The sequence below is a fragment of the Monodelphis domestica genome, chromosome 5, assembly GCF_027887165.1.
Source record: "Monodelphis domestica isolate mMonDom1 chromosome 5, mMonDom1.pri, whole genome shotgun sequence".
NCBI classification, from domain to species: domain Eukaryota; kingdom Metazoa; phylum Chordata; class Mammalia; order Didelphimorphia; family Didelphidae; genus Monodelphis; species Monodelphis domestica.
In genome coordinates, this window is record NC_077231.1 from 267,273,009 (window position 1) to 267,297,821 (window position 24,813).

General features: G+C 35.9%; 1 protein-coding gene across 1 annotated transcript in view; it reads right to left on the reverse strand.

The window, feature by feature from the left end:
- The window catches only part of MALRD1 (MAM and LDL receptor class A domain containing 1), a 1,015,998-nt gene that overhangs the window by 846,646 nt on the left and 144,539 nt on the right, over nucleotides 1-24,813 (reverse strand). The window contains exon 13 of the mRNA XM_007504899.2: nucleotides 2,153-2,326. Coding sequence (XP_007504961.2) covers nucleotides 2,153-2,326 — 174 coding nt within the window. The remainder of the gene's footprint in view (nucleotides 1-2,152; nucleotides 2,327-24,813) is intronic.

A 24,813-nucleotide genomic window follows, 5' to 3' on the forward strand; every position in this document is an offset into this window, starting at 1 on the left:
TATATAGTGAGAATGACCCCAGGTACTCAAAGACTAAATCAGCATTTTCTAGATAAGCAATCCTAGGAAAGTCACTTAGCCCTAATTCTCTAGCCCTTTCTTCTTTTCTGTCTTAGAAATTATACTAAGCCAGAAAGTAAAGTTGCTTTTTTTTTTTAAGATTAAACTAGCATGTTGAAAGCTCTATCAACTTCTGCACAGAGCTGAAAAGAGATTTAAGTAGAGATTCTACTATTTTTTGAAGCAGATAATTATATAATGGATAGATTCCAGGACTTGATATTAGGAAGACTTCAGTTCAATTCTAGCATCAGACACTTCGTAGTTGTGTGATCCTGGGTAAGTAAGAATTAGGACTTTTCACCTAATATCAGTTCCCTCTCTCAATACCTATAATGCTCAATAATACTTTTTGCATAAAATGGAATATTTTCCAAACTATTTTCCCTCTCACACTCCTCATGACCTCTCTCTCAATATCATAACTATTATTTTCCTTGATATTAATATTTTGAGGGTCTAAATTGCTTTGTTCTTTTCTTTGAATACCCAGTACCTAGCACAGTATCTAGTACATGATTGGGGGGTGGGAAGGGTTAGTGAATATTCACTGAATAATTGATTGATCCTCCCATCAGGATCCATGAAGGCAGTTGTTGGGGTTTTTTTCTATTTTAGTAAACATAGAAAATAAATTTTTCATATGGTAAATATTTAATTAATAGAAAATTGATCATATTGTGAAGATTGGATTTAGCTATATCCTGATTATAACAATGAAGGTACTTAGCTCTTCCTTTATAATGAAGCTAGAATTTTAAGCTACCATCTATTTTTAGATTTTAACTACAAAAAGGTGTTAAGTAACTACAAAAGGTGAACTTGCCAAAAGAGGTGTTAAGTAACCCAAAAAGATATAGTCTAACCAAAGAAGGTGAGAACTAAAGAATGGAAAGTCCTGGAAAAAAGCTTCTGCTGTGATTGGTAGACATGAATATTTATGGAAAGGGACACAAGAGAAGAAGATCTTTAAAAAAGAGGACCAAAAATCAGAAGGAGATTCATTTCATTCATGTACTGACTCAGAGAAGCACCTGGAAGACAGACCCTTGAAGAGTGACTGGAATACAGAAACCTAGACTTCTTTTAGACTGTCACCATTGGTAAGTGAAAAGCTGACTTAGTGACCCTGCCTTTCTGGAGGCATGAAGCCTCCAGGTAAGGCCTATCCTCTTGAGAATCTCTTCCCCTGGCTGAGGCTTAGAGATTCTAACTGGTATCAGAAGAAACCAGAGTTCGTTCGTTCTCTCTCTCTCTCTCTCTCTCTCTCTCTCTCTCTCTCTCTCTCTCTCTCTCTCTTTCTCTCTCTCTCTCTCTCCTTAATATCTTCCTTCTATTGTAAATATTATAAATAAACTACGATAAATTCCAGTTACTTTAGTAATTCATTTTGGGATTTAGAAATTAAATCCCTGGAGACCACCTAATTAATATATCAGTCTCAACCTCAATTAATTTTAACATATAATATGTATTAAATATATTACAACAATCTATGGTTTTCTTGGTAGAGTTTTTCCTTCACTGAGGCAAATTGCAGCTCTCTATGACTTGATAGATACTGTCTTATCCTAGAATTACCATAGTCAAAAGATTAATCACCTTGAATTGTTGAGTCTTTTGAATCTAGCCTAGGGTGGTCCTTAGACAATAAATGCAAAGTCCCTTAGTCAGCCCTTACCTTTCATACTTAAAAGGGCTAATAGAGCTTTAGCTCCATTGACACTATCTTTAATAACACCAGGTCAAGCTAATACAATGTGAGGCAGAATGTGAGGAATCAAAGGAGAATTTGCTTTATACCCTATCATCCTTGACTAGTCTTTCTTTTCTACAAATCATCCTTCATATCAATATCAGACAAATCTTCTAAATGCATCATCTTGACTATATCATTCTCCTGTATACAAATATTTAATAACTCCCCAATGATGTGACATATTGGTAGTTCATATATAATATTTATGGATGGAAGAATTACTGGATGGATGGGTGGATGGATGCTATAGTAAATTTCATTCAACAAAATCGGGCAATATGTATGACTGCATGAAATAAACTACTTTGCTTACATCTATTTTGCTCTACTTACCTGAAAAGGTAGAAATAATTTTCCAGACATAGGATACACAGATATATTTGCTCGTGTCCACTGAGATTTGGAGACTTCTAAAAAGTCACTTTGCTTCTGTAACTCATCATCTAGGGATGTCCTTGTAAAAACTGAGAGCTGTGAATTCTGAGACAAATGATACCAAAATCGTACCTGTTCAAAAAAATTAAGGAAATGCAGAAAAGGTCATACTACTGTGTATCAATCATGGTAGCCCACATCTATAATCCTTGCTACTAGAGATGCTGAGGCTAGTGCCTCACTTGAGCTCAGAAATTCTGAATAGCAATAGAACTAAAGTTTATGAAGAGCCCATACTAAATAAGGCCCCAACATGGTAAGTCCCTGGGAGTATGTGATTGGAAGGACCAATAATTTGCCTTATGATGGTTAAGCTGACCCAAGTTGGAAACAGCAAGTCAAAGATCCCATGTGAATCAGTTGAGTGATCTGGTCTATGAATGTCGACAGAATTTTAATACTTGGTAAGGTAGAGAGAAGGAGAAGGGCAAGATGAGAAAAAAGGGAGGAGAAAGAAATGAAGAAGAGAGATGATAAGAAGGATCTTGAAGGATAGGTAAGACTGAAATAGGCAGAGATGTTGAGAGAATATATATCAATGATAGAAAACTGTGAAGAGTGATAGAAAATGAATAACAGAAAATGTACATAGTACACAGTAGGATGAAACAGCATACGTGTGAAATTTTATGTGAAAAAAAGACTAGAGAAAATGATTGCCTTGAAGTTGAATTTTTCTGCTAAATAACTGATGAGGAGTTATTGGAGGTTTATAAGCAGGGGAGTGAAGTGCTCAGAGATGGACCATTAAAAGGATAACCTGGCAGCAGTGAGAAACAGAGACTGGAGAATAGAAGAGTAGAAGGACAAGAGTAAGGGGAGATATTTAGAATGGTACCCAAATGACCCAGGAAAAAGCTAATGGGAGTCTGTTGTAGGATGGCAATGAACTAAGGGAATGGAAAGGGGGTAGATTAAAAAATTATTATGGAGGAACAATCAATAGAAAGAAATATTGTGATGAAACTCATTTTCAAATCCAGCAGGTTTGAAAAGAGTCTGGATAGGTAAAGGTAAAAGAAAAAGGAAGAATCAAAAATGTGTTTACTGAGATCCTGAGCCCAAATAATTGCAAAAATTGAAGCATTGCTGACATGAAAAGAGAACTCAAGATAGAGAGCAGTTTTGAGAAAACCTATGTTCAAAATACAAGCAGGATACTCAGTTGTCCAGTTGCCTGACATTTAATAATTGCGTAAGTTTGTAGAGAGACTGTCTAGCTCAGTGGATTGGCAACTAACCTTGGAAGACCTGTGTTCCAGTGTTACCTGTGAAAGGAGCATAGCACTTAACCTCTGAGGGCCCCAGGGAACTTTCTAAAACTATAAATTGCAAAAAAACAGAGATTGGCCTACATTCGCAGAGTTCCATCACCTAGGAATTTTTACAACAGGGAAATAAAGTCCAGTACCTGTCCCTTAACTTTATGTAATCCTTTATAGTTAATAAATAGTTTCTTCATACAGCCCTGTAAAGTTGGTTGCACAAATACTTTTGTGCCCTTTTTATAGACACAGAAACTTTGGCTAGGGTGAATTATGTAATTAGCTCAAAACCATGAAGTTAATAATGAGTGGCAGAATTAGGATTCAAAACACAGGTGTTCTGACTCTGAGTCTAATGTTCTACTCTCTTCATCAACTCTGCAGCTGAAATTGTAGGACCTAAGAGTCTACAAGAAAGGGGGGAATTTGAGTCAGAGAATTCAGTCACCTATATGACTGTGAGAGTTGAAGCCATGTTAGATTAGGGATTTGAGAGATGAGCTCTGTTTCTTGGGGAAACCCTCTGTTGAGGAAGTGGGAGAAAAAAAAGCCAGCAAAAGGGAGAAAGAAAAGCCAGGAGAATAGGAAGAAAAGCAGAAGATTTAAGAGGTACAGAGAGGGAGGAAAAAATAAGAAGGGGGTTGTTACTGTCAAATACTGAAGAAGAAAAAAACAGAAATTCCATTGGATTCTCCTCTTGAATATAAGCAGGAGAGAGAGGAGACAGACAGAGAGACAGAGACAGAGACAGAGAAAGAGGATAAAAAAAATGTACACTAGTGTATTACTGAGAAAATCTACAGATCAACAAGAGGATTACCATTCGCTATATTATATTGTTCCCATGAAGATGGCCCAGAATTTCTCTTCCCTGGACACCTGTCAAGCAGGTTCCTAGGCATAGGTTTAAAGATCTGAATAGATCATTTACTGAACCGCTATTTCCTTCTATGAAACAAGTATGGAAATGAGCAAGCTGCTGCACCTTCATATTTCAAAAAGAGTTTTTCAGTTTTCAAATAGACTATGTCTCAAAGTCTTAGGTTGGCTTTAATCTTTAATAACTTCAGAAGTAAAACTGCTACAAATGTTTTTAAAATTTAGAGAAATTATTTACTATATTAAAAATACCAATTTGCTTCTTAAAAAATTCAACAATATCTTGATCCTCCAGATGATTTTTTTAAACCCTTACTTTCCATGTTGGAATCAATACTGTGTATTGTTTCCAAGGCAGAAGAGTAGTAAGGGCTAGGCAATGGGGGTCAAGTGACTTGCCCAGGATCACACAGCTGGGAAGTGTCTGAGGCCAAATTTGAACCTAGGACCTTCTATCTCTAGGCCTGTCTCTCAATGCACTGATTTACTCAGCTGCACCCCCTCCAGTTGATTTTTGACCTTTGTAAAAACTCAACAATTGTTACTCAGTGACTGAAAGGATTATATCTGTAATCCTAGCCTGAAGATCATCCAAACAATGAAGTGTTGATGCATACAGGACAGTTTTGGCACAACTGTACAAGAAAAATACTAATAGAAATAGACCAGATTCCTGAAATGGTCAATCAAGAGGACCTCCTGTGTCAATGCACTTGAGAAACTGTCAAAAAAAATGCATAATGACAGGATATCATGAATTAAAAAAATTTTAATATAAACATAATACTCAAAATATAATATAAAATATAAAAGAAATGCAGGTAATGAGTGATGGGTCTGTAAGCATTTATACTTTGAAGTGAAATCTTAACTGCACTTAGATTTGTTGGTACACCCTGCATATTCACATCTGTGTGTACAAATTGTTATTTGTACAATTTTCAATTTCTTTGATTTACTCATCACAGAACTTTCAAGGCTTATATTATACTGTGTATTTGTTCTTTATCACTCATATAATCACAGACCCTACAGGTATAAAGGAACTTGGGTTATCAGGAGGGAAAAATTATAGATTTAGAATGACAGGACCCAGATGTGAATCATGAACCTGAGGCACGTTCAGTGTGACTTTCACCAAGTTATACAGTATCTCTAGGATTCAGTGTCCTCATCTATATAATGAAGAGTTGGATTTAAAAGTCTCTGTAAAGTCATCTTCAGTGATAAATCTAGAATTCTATGACATGTGCTAATAGTAGATATGTCACTCTATCCAGAACCCAGGTTTAAACCCAGGTTTAAATCCTACCTCAGATTCTTACTAGCAATGGAACCTTTCTCAAGTGACTTAGCTTCTCTAGGACTCCTATAAAAAATGACAAGATTGGAAAACAGGATGCCCAAGGCCACTTCCAACCTTATTTCTATGATACATTGATCTTACTGTTTTATTCTCCATGTAGCCCACCAAGGAACAGATGTTTGTTACTGCTGAGTCATTTCAGTGGTGTCCAACTTTTCAATCCCTCATTTGGGATTTTTGGTGAAGATAATGGAGTGGTTTGCCATTATTTCTCCAGATTATTTTACAGGTGATGGAAAATTGAGGCTGAGATAAGTGATTACCCCAAGGTCATATCTCTAGTAACTGTCCAAGTCCAGATTTGAATTCAGGATTTGAACTCAATGTCCTAACTTGTGGCCCCATACTTTAATCACTTTGTCACTTCACCATCCAAGAGATTGATTAACATATATTCAAAACCCATCCAAATTTCGTTAATTCTTGAACATATATTCAAAACCATGAAACAATTTTTGGCTTCTTTGAAGAATTAAAAAATTATAAGCTTTAACTTAACCTTGTTTTTCCTTTTTTTTAAAACTAATTAGTTGTTTGATACATTAAAGTTCCCAGGTATCTTCTCACACTAGAGAAGGCATCATTTGACAAAAAAAAGTATATATGAAACTATGCACTATTTGTTTATATTTATCAAGTTTTTCCTCTGAAAGTAGACATATACAAGTCTACCAATATTTCTGTTCTACATACAATGTTCTCTTGTTTCAGTATGTTGCACTCTTTATGATTTCATTTAGGTTTTTCCATATTTTAAAAATTAACCTGCTCATCATTTCTTAGGATGCAGAAGTAATCCATCACAATCATACACCACAACTTATTTAGCCTTTCCCCAATTTATGGGTATCTCTTCAACTTCCATTCTTTGCCACCACACAGAGAATGGTTATAAATATTTCAGAGTATATAAGTTCTTTTCGTTTTTCTACTATCACCTTAGGAAACCAGCATAATATGGTATTGCTGGATCAAAGGGTATTCAGAGTTTTATCATTCTTTGGGTGTAATTCCAGATTGCTCTCCAAAATGGATGGATTAGTTCACAGTTCTGCCAATAGTGCATTAGTGGGACCCATAAAACCTTAAGCATTACCTCTAAGAATACTGAAATATTCCCTTACTCTAATTCCTTGCACATCTCCCTAATACTACGCCAATACTAGAAACCAGTTTTCCATCCTACACTCTCATTATTAACAATATACTATTATCATAGTAATAACCCCCTTTTTTAGAGTAAGAAAACATTCAGAGAGCATTCTCTTCACCCTCTTAATCTCCATACTTACCAGCCCCCCTAATATGAAGAACAGTTATCAAAGATAACAAAACCTTCAAGTTTGGTACCTATACAGTGAAGAAAATGCTACAGAAAAATTGCTGGAACAGAAGCCAATAGTTAGTACAATGTAGGTCATACCACTGTGATAATACAACCCAGATTTAGTCCTGGAAGAGAATTTTGAGGCTATCTCATTCAACCTCTTCATTTTACTGATGAGGAAATTGAGGGTAAGAGGTTAAGTGACTTTCCCAAAATCACTTCTTACTTCTCTGCTATTTGGTCTTCCTACAACTTCTTAGCTCAACATGTTGCACTGACATAATTTCAACATATTGAATTTAGAAAATGGCTATCTCATCTTTTGAAGAAGAAATTGCCACCAAGATTCAAAGTTGGAAACAAAACCAGAACTGAAAAAAGAAAGACTGGCAGGAATAGAACTCTTTTCTAAAGGCACAGAGGGGATCCATTTCAGGTGCCCTGGGTTTTCATATCCTTTCCCATTGTTTCCTTCATCCTTAAGTGCTATCTCTTTATTTTTTGTAGCTTTGTTCTTTTCTAGGTCCCCTGTTAATAACCCTGCAGGAAACCAGTTCAGAGGCAATGAAAGCTGCCAATCTCAAACTTGCCCCCGTTTCTTAATGTTTCAGCTAGAGATAATATTAATTCACTTTGAAATATCATCAAGGTTCACAAAGTACCTTCCACTTTCCAATCCTGAGAAGTAGATAGGGCAAGTATTATTCCCATAAAATACTCACTGTGGAATTGAAACTTGAGAATGGTAAGTGACTCTTCAAGGGCTAATACCAGAGTCAAAATATAAAACCAGATCTTTCCTTGTCCAAGTCTGTTTCTAGTACTTCATTTTACATTTAACTTTTATTCTCAATTTTCACATTACCCATATCTTTGCCACCAAATGAGCACATAGCCTACCCCTTTTGGACTGACCTAGCTTTACATGTTTTATTGCAAGTTTCAACCTTCACATTTGTGAAGAACCCAGGATCAAAATAGTTGTTCCTTAATTAAAATATTGTAAAAAGATTTAATTAGTACTCCCCAATGACAATTAAATTTTAGCTCCCTACTGTAAATTACAACATGTACTGAGCTTGTTAATATGCACTACCAAGCACTCAAAAGGGAGTTGTACAGGAGAGGAGCAAGCCCCACCTGGATTCCAAACTGTCAAGCTGTCATTCACTGCATACCCATCATCAGGTTACTTTAATCATGTATTAGGAGCAAGTACCGATGGGATCCAGGCTGAGTTGGTGAGGATATAAAATTTTTTATTTAATTCACCATTTTTACAAAATTTTAATAATTAAAGATTTGAAGAGAGTTATTCTTTTCTTCTTGTGGGGTTGATAATTTAAATCCCCGTATTTCATGAAAAATATATCTTTCAAATGAAAAAACAAACTAAACTAAAAGAAGTTATTTGCTTCTACTGTGATATTGTTTAGGTCACTTCAGAAATCAATAGTCTGTTTTAATATTATATATACATATACCTGTATATATGTATATACATATGATTGTCCCCCTACTAATTTTTAAGTTACTTTTAGATGGTTAGTATATAGGGCACTTAATTACCTATGTGACATTTGGCAAAATGATTAACTTTTCTGAACCTCAATTTCTTAATGTAATTAAGGAAAGGCATTATATTATTTTGACGATCCTTTCCAAATCTACATCTATGAAGTTTTTATTCTACAACTTGATCATTTCCATACTTAGCTAATGCTTTGCATAGTAAATATTCAAGAAATATAAATTTATTGAATGAATGAATGAAGAAATCTGTGACAAAGTGCAACCTTAGTATAAATTCAATTAAAAATATCTCCTTCAGCCTTTAGTCCTGGTCCCTTAAAATATATTCAAAACCAAGTAGTAAATCTCCTTAAATGTATTTATCTAAGACACATGAGAATATAAGGTTTCAAAGTCCACCAACAATCTTTTATTTCAAAATCATCTTTTCTAACCATTCTTTTCCCTATACTTCCTGCTTGAGAAAGACTAAAACTTAATTTTAAAAAGCTATTTCCAAATATCAAAATCATGGCTCTACATCCTTTAAAAAGTTTCCCTTTTGGGGCAGATAGGTGACTCAGTGGATTGAGAGCCAGGTCTAGAGACAAGAGGCCCTGGGTTAAAATCTTATCTCAGATACCTCCTAGCTATGTGATCCTGGGGAAGGTATGTAACCCTCATGTATAGCACTTAGGGATCTTCTGCCTTGGAAATAATACACAGCATTGATTCTAAGACTAATAAGGAAGGAAGGAAGGAAGGAAGGAAGGAAGGAAGGAAGGAAGGAAGGAAGGAAGGAAGGAAGGAAGGAAGGAAGGAAGGAAGGAAGGAAGGAAGGAAGGAAGGAAGGAAGGAAGGAAGGAGGTATGGGTGAAGGGGAAAGGGGAGAAGGGGCAAAGGGGAAGGGAAGAAGGGAGGAAGGAAGAAAGGAAGAAAGAAAGCTCCCTTCATCCTCTTGTCATGCCACCTTTATGCCACAATTCAAAACCCAATTCAAGACTATTTCAAAGAATACTTATATTCTCTAAGTAATCTAAAAGTGGTATAGACATAACTACCTTATATCTCTTTATTTATTCATCACATACTTTGTACAGTTTATTTCAATATTAATCATATATTATATGCAAGACACCATGGTAGGTAAATATTTATATGATATCTACTTCTATAGAATATCTGTAGCCAAAGGAAAATGTTAATTAATGATGTTTTCATCTTCTCCTCCTGAAGATGGTAACCTTGCTTGTTGATGGAAAAATTATTTTTATCCATATTTTAAATTCTATAGATCTCAAAGTTATCAACACCCCCCACACTAAGTCTAAAACAAAGGTTCTTACAGTTGCTTCTGTTAAAAGAATGACTTTATTTAACATTGTCCTAAAGGGTAGCAAGAGTTTCAAAGACAAGGATTAGTTAAGAACACTGATATAAAATCAGGAACCAGAGATTATCTTCCACAGCCTAGCATTAATGCCTAGGAGAATTTCATGTATGTGAGCACCCATTCAGTGAGCCCTCAAGAATTATTTAAACATGTAAGTTAACTTTTATTGCTGGACCTTCTGAAATGATTTCAAGATGATTCAGCTCATATGGGAAAACTCCCTCACTCAAGAAATATTTGGAGAATACTCTCCAAAGACTAAAAGCATACTGTTACTTGCTTGAAAGAAGGAATGATTGTTTTTTCTCTTGTATGCCCAATATACCTATTCTTTCAAAAAGTAAAAATAGTTGAACTTATAATCTTAGTATGATAATTTTTAAAAGAAAACTACCTACATAGTTCCTCTTATTCCACCCTCCTCCTACTGCGACCACATCTCAAATGAGCTCATCCCCAACTAATGCCCACTGCTTTCTCCTGTAGTCAAGAGCAACCTCTTGGTGTCTCAGGGTTTTTGATCTCCCCACAAGAGGATAGTGTCTTCAGATCTCTCCCTCATGAGACATTATGTCCTAAGCTTCCAGGTCTCTTTTCTTCCTCTCTCAAATAAATTCTGTTTCTTCCTCTAGATATGTTTTTGTGGTGCTTATCTTGGATATAAGGACTGTTAGTTCCAGTTTTATACTGGTGATAGGATAATAAGCATCTTTTATTATTATTGTATAATACTATAGTCCAAAGATTGTGCTGATAGTTTCTCTTTTTTGAGTTATCATTTATTTCCTATGTATAGCACAATAAAATATAAAAAATAACAATATTATATATGTATATATAATTTGTTATAAATATATAATATATTATAATAGATATGCTTCTCTAAGAGAAACAAAATCTGACATTAGCTATGTCCAAAAATTTGTTTAATTCTATATTCCTCTCCTTTCCACTTCTCCCTAGGTAATATAATATAGGTTGTATGTATTGTTTTAAGGAAAAGAAGGAGCAACTGCTGCAAGGCAAAAGCATCAAGGATCCAGAATTCTGGGATTGTGAGACCTTGGTTTTTGACTGGTGACAGTTGAAACTAAGGGTGACAGTGAGTGTAGCTCCTTGGGTGGACCTTATGAGTTTGACTAGTCTCCCTCTATTGTGACTATATCCCTTATCTAACAGCTGGATCCTGTGTCCCTGGGTGTGTGTATCTTGTGGCTGATAAAGTGATTTCCAACAGAGCTACTCAAGACATCCAAGTGCCAACTGTCAGTGAGAACTCTTTCCTCTTGGCCTGGTTTCTGCTACCTTCAATTCCTTGCCATATTTATATAACCAACAAGGAGGGGTTTAATTTAGCTAGTTGTAGGAATTAGATTTCTAGGTAGAGAAATGTTAATTAGTGTAGGTTATCAACTTGATTTGAGGGAGAAAGGTTATTTATAGTCTTTAGATAGATCATCCCAATTCCCTTCCCTTCCTTCCCTTACCTTAAAATAAACTATTATTTTAGTTATATTAGTTATATAATTTCAGGTTAATATTTCAGTATATTATCATATAATACATATTTCCATGTCTTTTAGGTGAGAGAGGATATATATTGCTTACACAAGAGAAAATTTAATGGAAGAAATAGTGAAGAATGGTACTTCTCTATCTGCATTCAAACTCTGTCTGTTCCTTCTACAGCAGTGGATACCTTTTTTCATTATGAGTTTCTTGGAGTTGTCTTGGATCCTTGCTTTGTTCATAATATTAAGTCATACAAATCATCATACTTTATTGTTGAAACTGTGTACAGTATTCTCCTAGTTTTGCTTACTTCACTTTGCATATGCCTTTCCAGTTTTTTTTTTGTGTGTGTGTGATCATTTTGTTTGTCATTTCTTAGGATACAATAGAATTCCATTACATCATATACCACAGCTGGTTCAGCCATTCCCCATTGATGGATATCCCTTTAGTTTCTAGTTCTTTGCCACCACAAAAGAGCAGCTATAAATATTTTAGAACATGTAATTCTTTTCTCTTTTCTTTGATCACCTTAGGATATAAACTAATAGTGGTAAATCCTCGTTCAAAAGATATAATTTGTCAGTTATTATCTATATTCTTCCATAATTCTTCTATAGAAATTCCATAAATATGTTAAAAGCTCTTCTCCTAGATCATATATCATTGACTATTACTAAAGTACATGGACCATTCATTTGTTCTTCCCACTCCACAAAAAATCAATTCATTTCCTCTTTTGATCATAATTCTTTTCATTGATAGCTCTTAATCCCTACCTTGAATATGGTACAGTAAATAGAGTATCAGACCTAGAGTCAGAGGAACTGGATTTGAAACACAATCTCTGCTACTTATTACCTGAGTGAACTCAAGCAAACTGTTTAGCATCTCTAGTCTTTGGTTTCTTCAAATGTAAAATGAAGGAACTAGACTAAATATCCTCAAAATCCCTTTTATCTCAAAATCTATGATTCCAAGACTCTATAACCATCAGTGATGGCTAACATATGCTATTCTGGGGTGTCATGCCCTTCTGGGTCTCCTATAAGTCTTATTCCTCATATATCATAATATTCCAAGATTTGCAACCATGCAACAAAGCCAGAAAATATCTATATTGAGAAAAAAATATTACTGACTGAAAAGCCTACTTTCTTGTCATTATAAAATCTTCATAAGAATGACCTGCAGACAGAGGAGAGATCTTGAATGAAATATACAAAGGAAAGAGTTTTCTGAAGAGGCTGCCATTATACTTTGGGCCAATAGATTCAGAAAATGAATATGAGATGTTATCATGTCTACCCTTTGTGGAACACTAAAAAAAGAATTTGATTTTGTTAAGGAAATGTAGCCTTAACAGCTTTCTCACAAGAAGATGTTATCATATGTATGTTAAGATCAAACCTGAATTTTTGTCAAATGAAACCTTGGAAACAATTCTCTCCAAAGGTCCCCTGATTATTAATAGTGGAGAGATAAAGCAAAAGTCAAGAAGTTGTGAGCTCAACAAAGATATTCACTATAATCATAGAAGATTTCTTACAAAAAGTCCAAATGGAGGAGAGATTCCCTATAAATGATGAAGTATTCCAGATGTTCCTCTTTATGAATGATATACTGATTGGAACACATTCCAAAACATTAGAGTCTGGGCAATAAGATCTATGGTAATACAAAACAAATCTGCCTAACAATCCATACAAGGAAAAGTAAATGGATAAAAATTGCCCAACATTAGACTATGCTATACTGTCATATGGCTCATTCATTGAGTTTGTATATCATTAGATAGATTTGGAAGAGTCACTGCAGAATAATGGTGAGTTGGACACAGAATTAAGTGAAGGAAAAGAATAGGCTAAGTCGCATTTGGGAAAGGACACAGAATTTGGAATGACTTTATGCTGATCCCCAGAGCAATTAATTATCTTTTCAATACCAATATTTCATATAATAATATATCAATAACATTTGAAATTAGCAAAAGAATCACCTGCTTAGTAACCTTTATTAAGCAGCAACTACATTCCATGTACTTTAAGTACAATGTCTCTTTATGAAGTTCATAACAATACTGTTGGTGCTTAATATGTTTTTTTTGAATTGAACTGAAACATTTCTGGCTACCCCAGAAGAAGAAAGATGCCTTCCATGTCAGAAAAATCTGTGAAAGTCAGCTCTATATTATATGAATATAAAACAATTTCTAGATTAAATATATTAGTAGCAATATCAATATCTAAAATTAAAGGTCTAATCTGATTAATAAGGGAGGCAATGTAGTAGTTATAGTGGTGGTGGTGATAGAGGTTGTAACAAGAGTAGCACTAATATCTAACATTCATGAGCCAGGCATTATATTAAAAACTTTATAATTAATATTTCATTTGATCTGCACAATAATTCTGGGAGGTAGATACTGTTATTATCCCTACTTTTATAGATGAGGAGACAAGTCAACAGAGGTGAAGTAACTTGCCCAGGGTAACACAACTAAGTGTTTAAGACTGATTTGAACTCATATTTTTCTGACTCCACACCCATAGCTCTATCCTTTGTACCACCTAGCTGTCTCAGTGGATACTATAATATGAATGATGTAATATTTAAAATAAAGCAACATATATGCTGAATTAATGAAATGCTGACATTCTAACTAGTAGAGTAAGAGTATTTTAGTTTTATTAAAGTGAGAACTATTTTATTCATCTACATGAAATACAAAACTTTTTAAATTATGTATGGGCTGGTGACTGCATCAAAGATTTGTTGAATGCTCCTTTTCTCCCACTCAGGTTTGCCTGGACTGAACACTCCACCTAGAACATTGGCAAATAATAAGCAAGGCTCCCCTAATTTAGGAACAGCTGAGAACAAAAGGGGATTGATTGTTGCCATTACCCAGACATTCCCATTTGAAGTTGTTTTCACACAGGACAAAGAGGTGTTGATTGTCCTGCAATCAATGAGACTAAACGTTACCAAAGACACAAAGGACCTAGTATTTTTCCCTTTGGTAACATTCATCAGGATTGTGTAGAATTAAAGGAATCCACTGAAATAAGGTTGTTTTTGAGAATTCATAGTACACTCACCAGCCTCCCACTTGAACCTCTAGCATCACCAGCAGTGGACATGCTCTCCATGAGTTTGGCAATTTTATACAGTGTATATTTATAAATCCATAAATGTGCATACTGTGAATTTTGAAATTTCTCAGACTTGTGAATGTTAAAAAATTCCCATTGGGGCATTCTCCATTGGGACAATTCCCTATTGGGACCACTCCCCATTTGGACAGTGAGAACTCTACTTAGATCAAAAATGTGAAGACCTCTACTCCACCCATACTTAAGCCTGCTTTAGGGGAGAAAACTCCTTGCTGAACAATGAAAAATACTTAAACCCATACTTAAGCCATGCCTATTTTTAGAATTAATACAAAGGGGTGCTAAGTACCTATAAAGGTCAGGCAACTTGTAAACTTACATGGGACAAAGAGGTGAGAAATTTACTCAGAGATTCTAGCCTACTCAGATGTGGATTACTAAAAGGATTAGTCTACTCAGATGTGAATTCAGAATGGGCTGTCCTTTGGAAAACATCTACTGTGATTGGTAGATGGAAGAACTTAGGGGAGGTAACATAGGAGAAAACCCCCTATATAAGAAAAGACCAGTCTGTTGAAAGACAAACAGTCTCTAAGGAGGCTGTTAGAAGGAGAGTGCTCTAAGGAGGAGGCTCGGAAGAAACAGTCTCTAAGGAGTCTCTTGGGAGAGGCTCTTGAGGACTGTCAGAAGAATCTCTCTCTGGAGAAGGATGGCTGGCTGAACTGGTGTCAGTAGAATCCTTGCTTGGACAGATCTTGTGATGAGTGATTAAGGACTGACTGATCTTTTCTCTTAGGGCTTAGGCCTGGGTTGGCCAGGACTGGCCAGGGCCGGCTTCTCCCTTTCTCATTATTCCCTCTTTTTCTCTCTTTCTCTCTCACTTTCTTTAATTCCTCATTGTATTAATTAATTAAAATCTCTATACACCCCAGTTGACTTGGATATATTTCATAATTGGGAATATTTCCCTGGCAACTACCTTATATATAGTTTAAAAGCAAGGCACTGTAGTGAAAACATATTTTCTGCAGTCACAATTTACTCATTCACTCTTATATCTATCACAATTTATATCTTCCACTATTTTAATCACTACAGTTTACAACCTCAACTATTTTTACTCTTACAGTTTATGTCTCCCACTCTTTTAAATGTCACAATACCAATGATCATGTCTATTTCTGGATATGTCTTCATTCAGCTACTGAAATCAAGGAAGACTTTTATTCTTTTAATTTAAAAGATTCTTGAGGGGGCAGCTAGGTGGTTCAGTGGATAGAGAGGCAGACTTAAGATGGAGAATTCAAATTTGACCTCAGACATTTTCTAGCTTTTTGACCCTCTGCAAGTCATTTAATTCCCACTGCTTGGCCCTTACTGTTTTGTTTTTTTTTTGCCTTGGTACCAATACTTAGTATTGATTCTAAAATGGAAGGTAAGCATTTAAAAGAAAAAAATGATTCTTGCAGAAATATAAACTTTAATCTACTTCCTCCCTAGACTTCATCATAAAAAAAAAAGTCAAGAAATACAGAGGCTGCACTTGTAGCTATAAAACCATGATCCAATCAGAAGAGAACTCAAATAGCTCAATATTTCATCCATCCAGTTCTGATAAAAGATAGAACATTCTTGTCAGCTGAAGAAAACATAGACCCATTCTACAGGGGCTTAGCCAAGAGCCATACTACACCCATTGGCTCCAACCTCTAGGGGCAACTGTATTGCCATGAAATCTCCTCTGTGGATAGAGTTAATTAATACTCAGGAGGATTTTCTTGGCCTCTCTCAGATTGCTTTTGCTGAAAACAGAATTTTCCTACAATTCCTCCAATTCCAACTGTTTTTTTGGATTCAATTTGCCCTTATACAACCACACTGTCCCTAATTAACCACACTAAAACCCAGCAAGCTCATGGTGTTAAAAATGAAAAAGCAAGACCTGCTGAAAGGCTTAATTTTACTAACCTACCAAATGGGGTGGGATGAAAGAAGTGACATTTGAAAAATGCTTCTAATTATTTCCATGCTTCGCCAAAAGTATTATATTTTAAGCTGACCATTTAAAACATTCTACTTTACTTATCAGTTTTAAAGAGTGTTTTCCCTATTATCTTCCAGATAAAATGAGCTGAGTTCTATGACCAACTCACTAAAAAGAAATTAATCAAAATGTCATTAATAAAGACAGCTTGCTCCCATTTCCCAAGTTTTAAATACAACATTATATTGCTGTCATAGACCCTTGACCCTTGAATGTGTTGCCAAGAACTTCAAGTGGTTTGATAATTTCTGAAAATGTAGAGCTATTATCTATTTTAAAGTAAAAAATCTGAAGCTAAAGAAGTTTTAAACTTTTAAATTGTCTTTGCTTGTTCCAGGATCCCTCTATTCTCAAAAGATATTGACTATCTCCTTTTACTTTTAAAGCGAAAAAAAGCAGCCAATTAAGTTTATGTGTACAAGTGAGAAAATACAGGAAGTTTTGTGTTATCTGTGATTACATATTTCACTTTGTGGATGAAGCAATGGGTTATTAAGATCACATCTTAGAGGTTGCATTCTCCTTTTGCTTTCAGAGCACAAGCTTTGTTAGCATCAAGAGCACAAAAACAGTAGAAGAGAATATCACTAACGCAAATTTAAGGAAGTTTGGGCACTTTACAATAGTAGTAAAATAAGGCAAGATAATAATTGGGAAGAAAATGATGAAATGAAGTCCTTAACCTTCCAATTAATGACTTGCAAAGTGCTGACATCCCAAACATGACTGGATTTCCCAGTGGTTATTTACTTCCTCTCTGCTTTATTTTCAGTGGGCTTGAGACTACTAAAGCTTCTGCAGAAAGAAAATTCCTCTATTCTTTTCTTATCCCTCTCTGAGCCCCCAGCACCTACTGCCTTTTTTCCCTTCTTCCTCATTCCCCATGACTTCTTGTGTCCTTATCAGTCAGGTATTTTCCAGACAACCTGTTTCCTTGAAAAGGATGGATTTTTAAAGTAGCATCTCTGTACCTCACTTGACACAAATCAAAGGGGAAAAATCAGACTTTGAAATTTGCCAAAAATCAGCAAATTGCCTCAGTGATTTTAGAGTAAAAAATTACTGTTTGTCATTCCTATGATGTTAATACATTCTACTGTAAAAAAGCATCCAGAATACTATTGTGCTCAAAGGAATAATAAAGTGGAGAAGTTCCATGGAGACTGGAACAACCTCCAGGAAGTGATGCAGAGCGAGAGGAGCAGAACCAGGAGAACATTGTACACAGAGACTAATACACTGTGGTATAATCGAACGTAATGGACTTCTACATTAGGGGCGGTGTAATGTCCCTGAACAACTTTCAGGGATCCAGGAGAAAAAAACACCATTCATAAGCAAAGGATAAACTATGGGAGTGGAAACACCGAGAAAAAGCAACTGCCTGAATACAGAGGTTGAGGGGACATGACAGAGGATAGACTTTAAATGAACACTCTAATGCAAATACTATCAACAAAGCAATGGGTTCAAATCAAGAAAACATCTAATGCCCAGTGGACTTACGCATCGGCTATGGGGGGTGGGGGGGGGAGGAAAAGAAAATTATCTATGTCTTTAACGAATAATGCTTGGAAATGATCAAATAAAATATATTTTAAAAAAAAAGCATCCAGAGCTATACAATTCTGCTTCTAATTATAATGGTTCATTTAAATATGCCAAGCAGAATATTAAAATCCCCCCTGAAAAACATAGTCTGACCTTTAAAAAAATCCTAAAGAAAATTTGCACATTTTGCCAATAATCCATGATCTTAGAAGGCCCATGCACAGGCTTTCTAATAGGCTCCATACTCCATGGGTGAGAGTTCTGGATACTTTCCTGGGTATTATACAGATAAAACAGAAATGAGATTGGCTCAGTGTTAGTCCTAGATGAACCATGGGGGCAGCTGGGTGACTCAGGGGATTGAGAGTCCAGGCCTAGAGATATGAAGTCATGGGTTCAAATCTGAACTCAGACACTTCCTAGCTTGTGATCCTGGGAAAGTCACTTAAGTCTCGTTGCCTGGCCCTTAACACTCTTCTGCCTTGTAATTTGGAGTAAGGAATAAAAAAAAAGTCATAAATCAGATCTTGTCAAGGACAGATCATCCACACTATAGAAAGTAGCTTAGATTGACTTTGATTCCTTCTCTAGAAGAAGACAGTTTTGGTTGGGGCAGTTTCACAAAACTGCCAAACCAATCCTTTCACAAAGAGGCAGCCATCCCTAGTCATCTCTCTCTTCCCAAAGCATTTCTTTTTTAAAAAAATAAACCCTATCTTCCATCTTGGAATTAATATAGTATGCCAAGGCAGAAGAGTGGTAAAGGCTAGGCAATGGGGATGAAGTGACTTGCTCAGGGTCATACAATGAGAAAATGTATGAGGCCAGATTTGAACCCAGGATCTTCTGTCTCTAAGCCTGGTTTACAATCTACCAAACAACCTAGCTGCCCTCTCCCCATTGATTCAAGCCAAATTCTAACTCCAGTACTTGGCATTTGAGGCCATTTGTTATCTGGCATCCTATCTCCTACAGTTCCACTTTACCTTCTACATAGTCCTTAGTCCAGCAAACTGGATTCTTTCCTATATCCTCACTCCCTTACACTTGCTGAAGTTTCCTACTTCCATGTCTGGCTCATTCTGTTTTACTATTCTTGGAATGCCTTCCTCCAACTCTGTGCTTATTGAATTCCCTACCCATTCTTTTGATTTACTTTGCTTTGTTTTCATGTTTTCTTGTTCTATATCTCAGTTATTTGTTCATGTCAGATATGTTCTACAAGCTGGCTCCTGTGTCCACTGCTTCACTGAAATAGGTCTCTCTCAAAAATCAGATTCCTAAGAAAAACAACTGCTTGATCACATGGGGCTATGATTGGGGATATAAAGGATCACCCTGGTGCAAATATCAATAATATGGAAATAGGTCTTGATCAATGACCCATGTAAAACCCAGTGGAATTGCTCATTGGCTATGGGAGAAGGGTGGGAGGAGGGGAAGGAAAGAACATGAATCGGGTAACCATGGAAAACTTTTCTTAATAAAATTAAAAATTTTTTTAATTATTTTAAAAATCTCTTAAAAATCAGATTCCGGTTCTACCGAGAAACTCGATTTCCCAGTTCTAGAACCACACAGAAAGTTTCTGCAGGACAAGGTAGAGAGAAAACCCAATGACATGGACAGAGATCTTTCAGTCATATGGCCCTCTGACCTTTCCCCTAAAGGTGCCTATATATCTCTTGATAAAAACTTGACCAAAGAGCACAGAAGAGAAGAGATCAATATACTGGTCTTAGCTGTGAGTATCATTGCTCTGGGCAGTAATTGGCTAAAAGGAGATCCAAAACTCAACTCATACTTTTTCAGCTTCATGGTTTCACTTGCTTCTGCATTCTCTGTGTCTCTCTTTTTCATTTGTTTTTACCTCCTTTTCTACTTTCATGTGCCTAGCCTTCATTTGCCAGTTAATGCCTTACTTGGGCATTATTATGTGAAAGATGTTTACTTAAGGATGCAGTGGTCCTACTTATTGCAATCCTATGCCATCAAAACTTCCTCAAAGAGTGTTATTAATTATTAATCATAATTGATGATTAATAAAAATATATTAAAATTAATAATAATAGCTGATATTCATATAGCACTTCAAGTTTACATAGCACTTTACATTTATCATCTGACCATTCAACATGTATAATTATTTCAACAAGAAAGAATAATATAACTGAAATATATTTAACTTGTTGCTAGTTGATTCAATAAAATAGAGTGTCAGGCTTGGAAAGCTATCATAGATGAGTTCAAATCTAGTTTCAAGACACTGACTAGTTACTACCCATATGACCTGAGGCAAGTCACTAAACATCTGTCTGCCTCAGTTTCTCTATCTATAAAATGGGAATAATAGCACTTATCTCATAAGGCTGTTGTTAAGATAAATAATACTTGTAATTATTTCCTCCTCTTTTATCCCTCCACCTGCCCTCCTGCCTTCTCTGTCTCCTCCAATTTAGTCAGTTAGGTTCTTAGTTTCTATTGCAATTCTGTCTCCATTCCTTCGGCACATATCAACATATTCTTATACCTACATTCTTTCTTAGTGACTACATTAACCCCTGGAATTGTGTAGTGAAAAGAACACTATGGGGAATTATGATCTGCTCCAAATTCCTAGCGCTGGAACCTTGGACAAATTCCTTTTTCTCTCCAGTACTTAACATACTCAAGAACTCTAGCATCATACCCTGTTGAACAAGAGAGAGTGGTGTGAAATGCCTTGGTTTGCATATGCATTTTTCTTCTAGCCTTACTTTGCCAGTTAATCAAATAGGTACAAAAACAATTATAAAGAGCCCATTAATTTTATTTTTAAGAAAAAAATATTATTCCTCATTCACTCACCATTCCAATCAAATTGCAATCAAATTGTAATCATTGCTAACTGTTCTCAGTACATGGTATTAAGAGCCTATTAATTTTATACCCTCAGCCCTGCTTTGTTCAAGTTCCTACAGGGCAAGCCTTTCACAATTTGTACAATGTCCCAAATAGACAAGCTCTGCGAATGAAAATGGGCTTATTAACCACCTCACTTCATATTTTCTAGTTCACGGACAAGGAACAAATGTACATTAAGTCCCACCCAAAATGATTCACTCTCGGCTGCCAGATGGCCTAATCCTCCTAGCTTGCCACTATTCGAAGGAAAAATGCCAGTTTCCACCAGAGACCAAAGGTGGTAGGTAGTAGTACTGTAGCTTTTAAATGAGGGTCTCCATCTCCAGCCCTGATTATTCACAGAACACATGTGCATGTTGATGGGAAGGGCTGCCCATCCATCAAGCCTTGCAAAATTATCCTAAAAACATATCTTCTGCAAAAAGATGCCCATGTTCCTTTCAAAGAAAGATTTAGCTTTGGTGGCTTGTACAATGCTTCCTGTAGGGGAAAATGACCTAGTTACCTAATGAATGTTTTTATCAGATCAAAAGGATGTTATTTTGCTTATTGTTCAGCCCATCTATAACTTTTTTTTATAATGAGTTGTATCTATTGTTTAGGAGGGACAAATATTAACAGCACACCCTGATGAGGACGGCTGATTGGGAAAAGTAATTACCAGAAGCCCCTGCATATGGAACTTTTATACCAAAACATCATATATCACCATATGTTAATAGATGATATATAATATCTGCTATATATTATTAACATATGGTGATAGATCTATATGACATATCTATAAGCATATGGTGATATGTGATATTTATATATAAATTCAGGGGGTGTATACATATGAATATAGATATGGGTAGACAATTTTAAATCAAAGAGCATTTATCAAATGAATTCCAGTCCTCAAATATTGTCCCAGGCAACCAATAAAACCCTTGCTGTTGGTAAACACTGCAGCATTATCCAATTAACCCTAACCCAACTGTAAATAGATTCCATCCTTCATCCTTCTTATAGAAAGAAAAGGCAGCAAGCAGGCACATTCTCCAGAAGGATTCAGCACCATAGGAACATGGTTTTAGGGCCTTTTAGCCCAAGCCTTCTCCTGTATATAGATGACAACACTAAGGCTGGGAACTTAACCACAACCATGAGGGAGTAAGTGGGATTTGAAAGCAGGTCCTTGGACTCCAGAGCCCATAATCTTTCTCTGCCTCCTTAGAAAGAAGACAGATTCTACAGTCAGAAGTCCTGGGATTAAATCAGACCTTTGGATCTTATTCCCTTGTAGGACTTGATGAAAGTCATCTCATTTTCCTAGATATTGGTGTGATCATTGGGAAATGAGGGAATTGGTTTAGATGATTTCTGCTACCTTTGATTACTCTAAATGTATGGTTACAGCCTTTCCATTCAAGCCTTTCCTAGATCCTGAAGGAAGGAAGGAAGGAAGGAAGGAAGGAAGGAAGGAAGGAAGGAAGGAAGGAAGGAAGGGAAGGAGGGAGGGAGGGAAGGAGGTAGGGAGGGAAGAAGCATTTATTAAGTGTCTACTTTGAGCCAGGCCTTTTATAAATATTATCTCATTTAATCCTCATTATAACCCTAGGATGTAGGTGCTACAATTATCTCCATTTTGTAGATGAAGAAACTTTGGTAAACAGAGGTTAACTGATTTGCCCAGTATGACATAGCTAGTAAATATCTGAGTCTTTCTGACTCCAGTCCCTGGGTTCTATCTACTATACCACCTAACTGCCTCTCCATTTTTACAGTGAAATAATAGTAATAATAGTTTCTTTCCAGTGCATTAGGCACTTTAAACAATAACTTAAGAAGTCTTGAGTTATTTAAAGGTAAGCTTACCAAGGATTTAAGCAGCAAGAGTTAGAGTGAGGTAGGGAAGAGGGGATAGTTAGGTATCATCTATCCCAGCTACTACAAGAAGAAATCAAAAGGGCAAAAAGAAGACATTCTGGGGAAATGGAATGGAGGAATGGGGGGTAATCTCATTTCAGTTTGTTCCACACTGAATTCTGAAAGAAACCTGATTTGTAGCCCCCATGGATGCCCAATTTATCTCTAGTGGTGCCTAAATGAATCCTTTCAACTTTCCGAGTCTGGGCAATGAGGTAGAAAGTGACAACTATTGATCTCCTGATGGTTTTCTGATTTTTACTACCTTGTGCCAAGTTAAATGATGACAGGATGAAGGAGAGTAAAAGTCACTGACCAGTAAATTAAATGTTGGGCTTATGCTAGAGATCTCAGGAGTTTGGAGAAGCTGAGAAATATATAACAAAGCATATCTATTTAGAGGTTCTTATTAATTACACCACTTTCAAGGAGTCTCTACTTCCTGGAATCACTGGATTCCTTTGAGATTCAATGCAACTTCTACCTACAACATGAGGTCTTTCCTAGTTTTCCTAGTTACTAGTGCCTTCTTCGGTTTTATGTTTTCTTTATATTCCTATGTAAGGCTGCTAAGAGGCACCATGCATACAGCCCTGGCTCTGAAATCAGGAATAATCAAGTTCAAACCCTGCTTAAGATGCCTACTAGCTCTATGACCTCCAGCAAAGTCATGTAACCTCTTTCTGCTTCAGTTCCCTCATATGTAAAAGGAGTATTAATTATCAGCACTTACCTCTTGGTGTTAGTGAGAATAAAATACAATTTGTAGAATACTTTGCAAACCAGAAAGTACTGTATAAATATTATTATATTAACATTACCAATATTATTGTTAATTATTATTACCAGATGTAAACACATTGTTTCCCCTCCTAAAATGTATATTTGAGGGCTTGAACTTTCACTTTGGTCTTTGTGTCTGAGCTCCCTCAATGCCCAATTTATCTCTAGTGGTGCCTGAATAGGTCCATAGCAGAGCTTGATAGATGCCTATTGATTGATGAAAAAGGTTAAAATCTAGGTAATTCACATTGGTTTATCTAGATTGTGTTTTAACACTAGTTTTGGCCCACTCAACACACACACACACACACACACACACACACACACACACACACACACACACCACCACCACCACCACCACCACCACCACCACCAAAATTACTGGTTATTCAATAGTATTTAACCAAAGCATTTTGATACTCTCTACATGTTTTAAATTACTTAATGAACAGAAAGGAGAGAAATACTTTGCATAAGACCATCTACAACACCAACACCAGTTTCCATTGTATAAAAAGAGAGTGTATGTTTTTTTGACAAATAGTATCCCAGAACGGCAGGAAGGAGATTGAGGGAATACAAGAAATCATCTAAGTTCTCACTGATATGATAAAAAAAAATGCTTCTAATAGCCCCTAGCTGGGTGATCTTAGAATGTCACAACCTCCATATGATCAATTATGTAGTTCGACAGAGATATGATTAGGGTTTTGATGTTAACAGATCACTGTACAGGAAATATGAATAACATGGTATAACAAAGTATACAAATGAAGAGGTTATACATGTTATACATGTATAACAAAGTAGAATTGCTTTTCAGCTTCAGGAGGGGGAGAAGAAAGAGCAAAGGGGAGTGGAATCATAAATCATGTAACCATGGAAAAATATTCTAAATTTTTAAAAATCCCCCCAAAATATTCTAAATCAAATCAAATTTAATTTAAAAAACTGTCATAATCTCTCAGAGTCTCAATATCTTCATGTATAAAATGG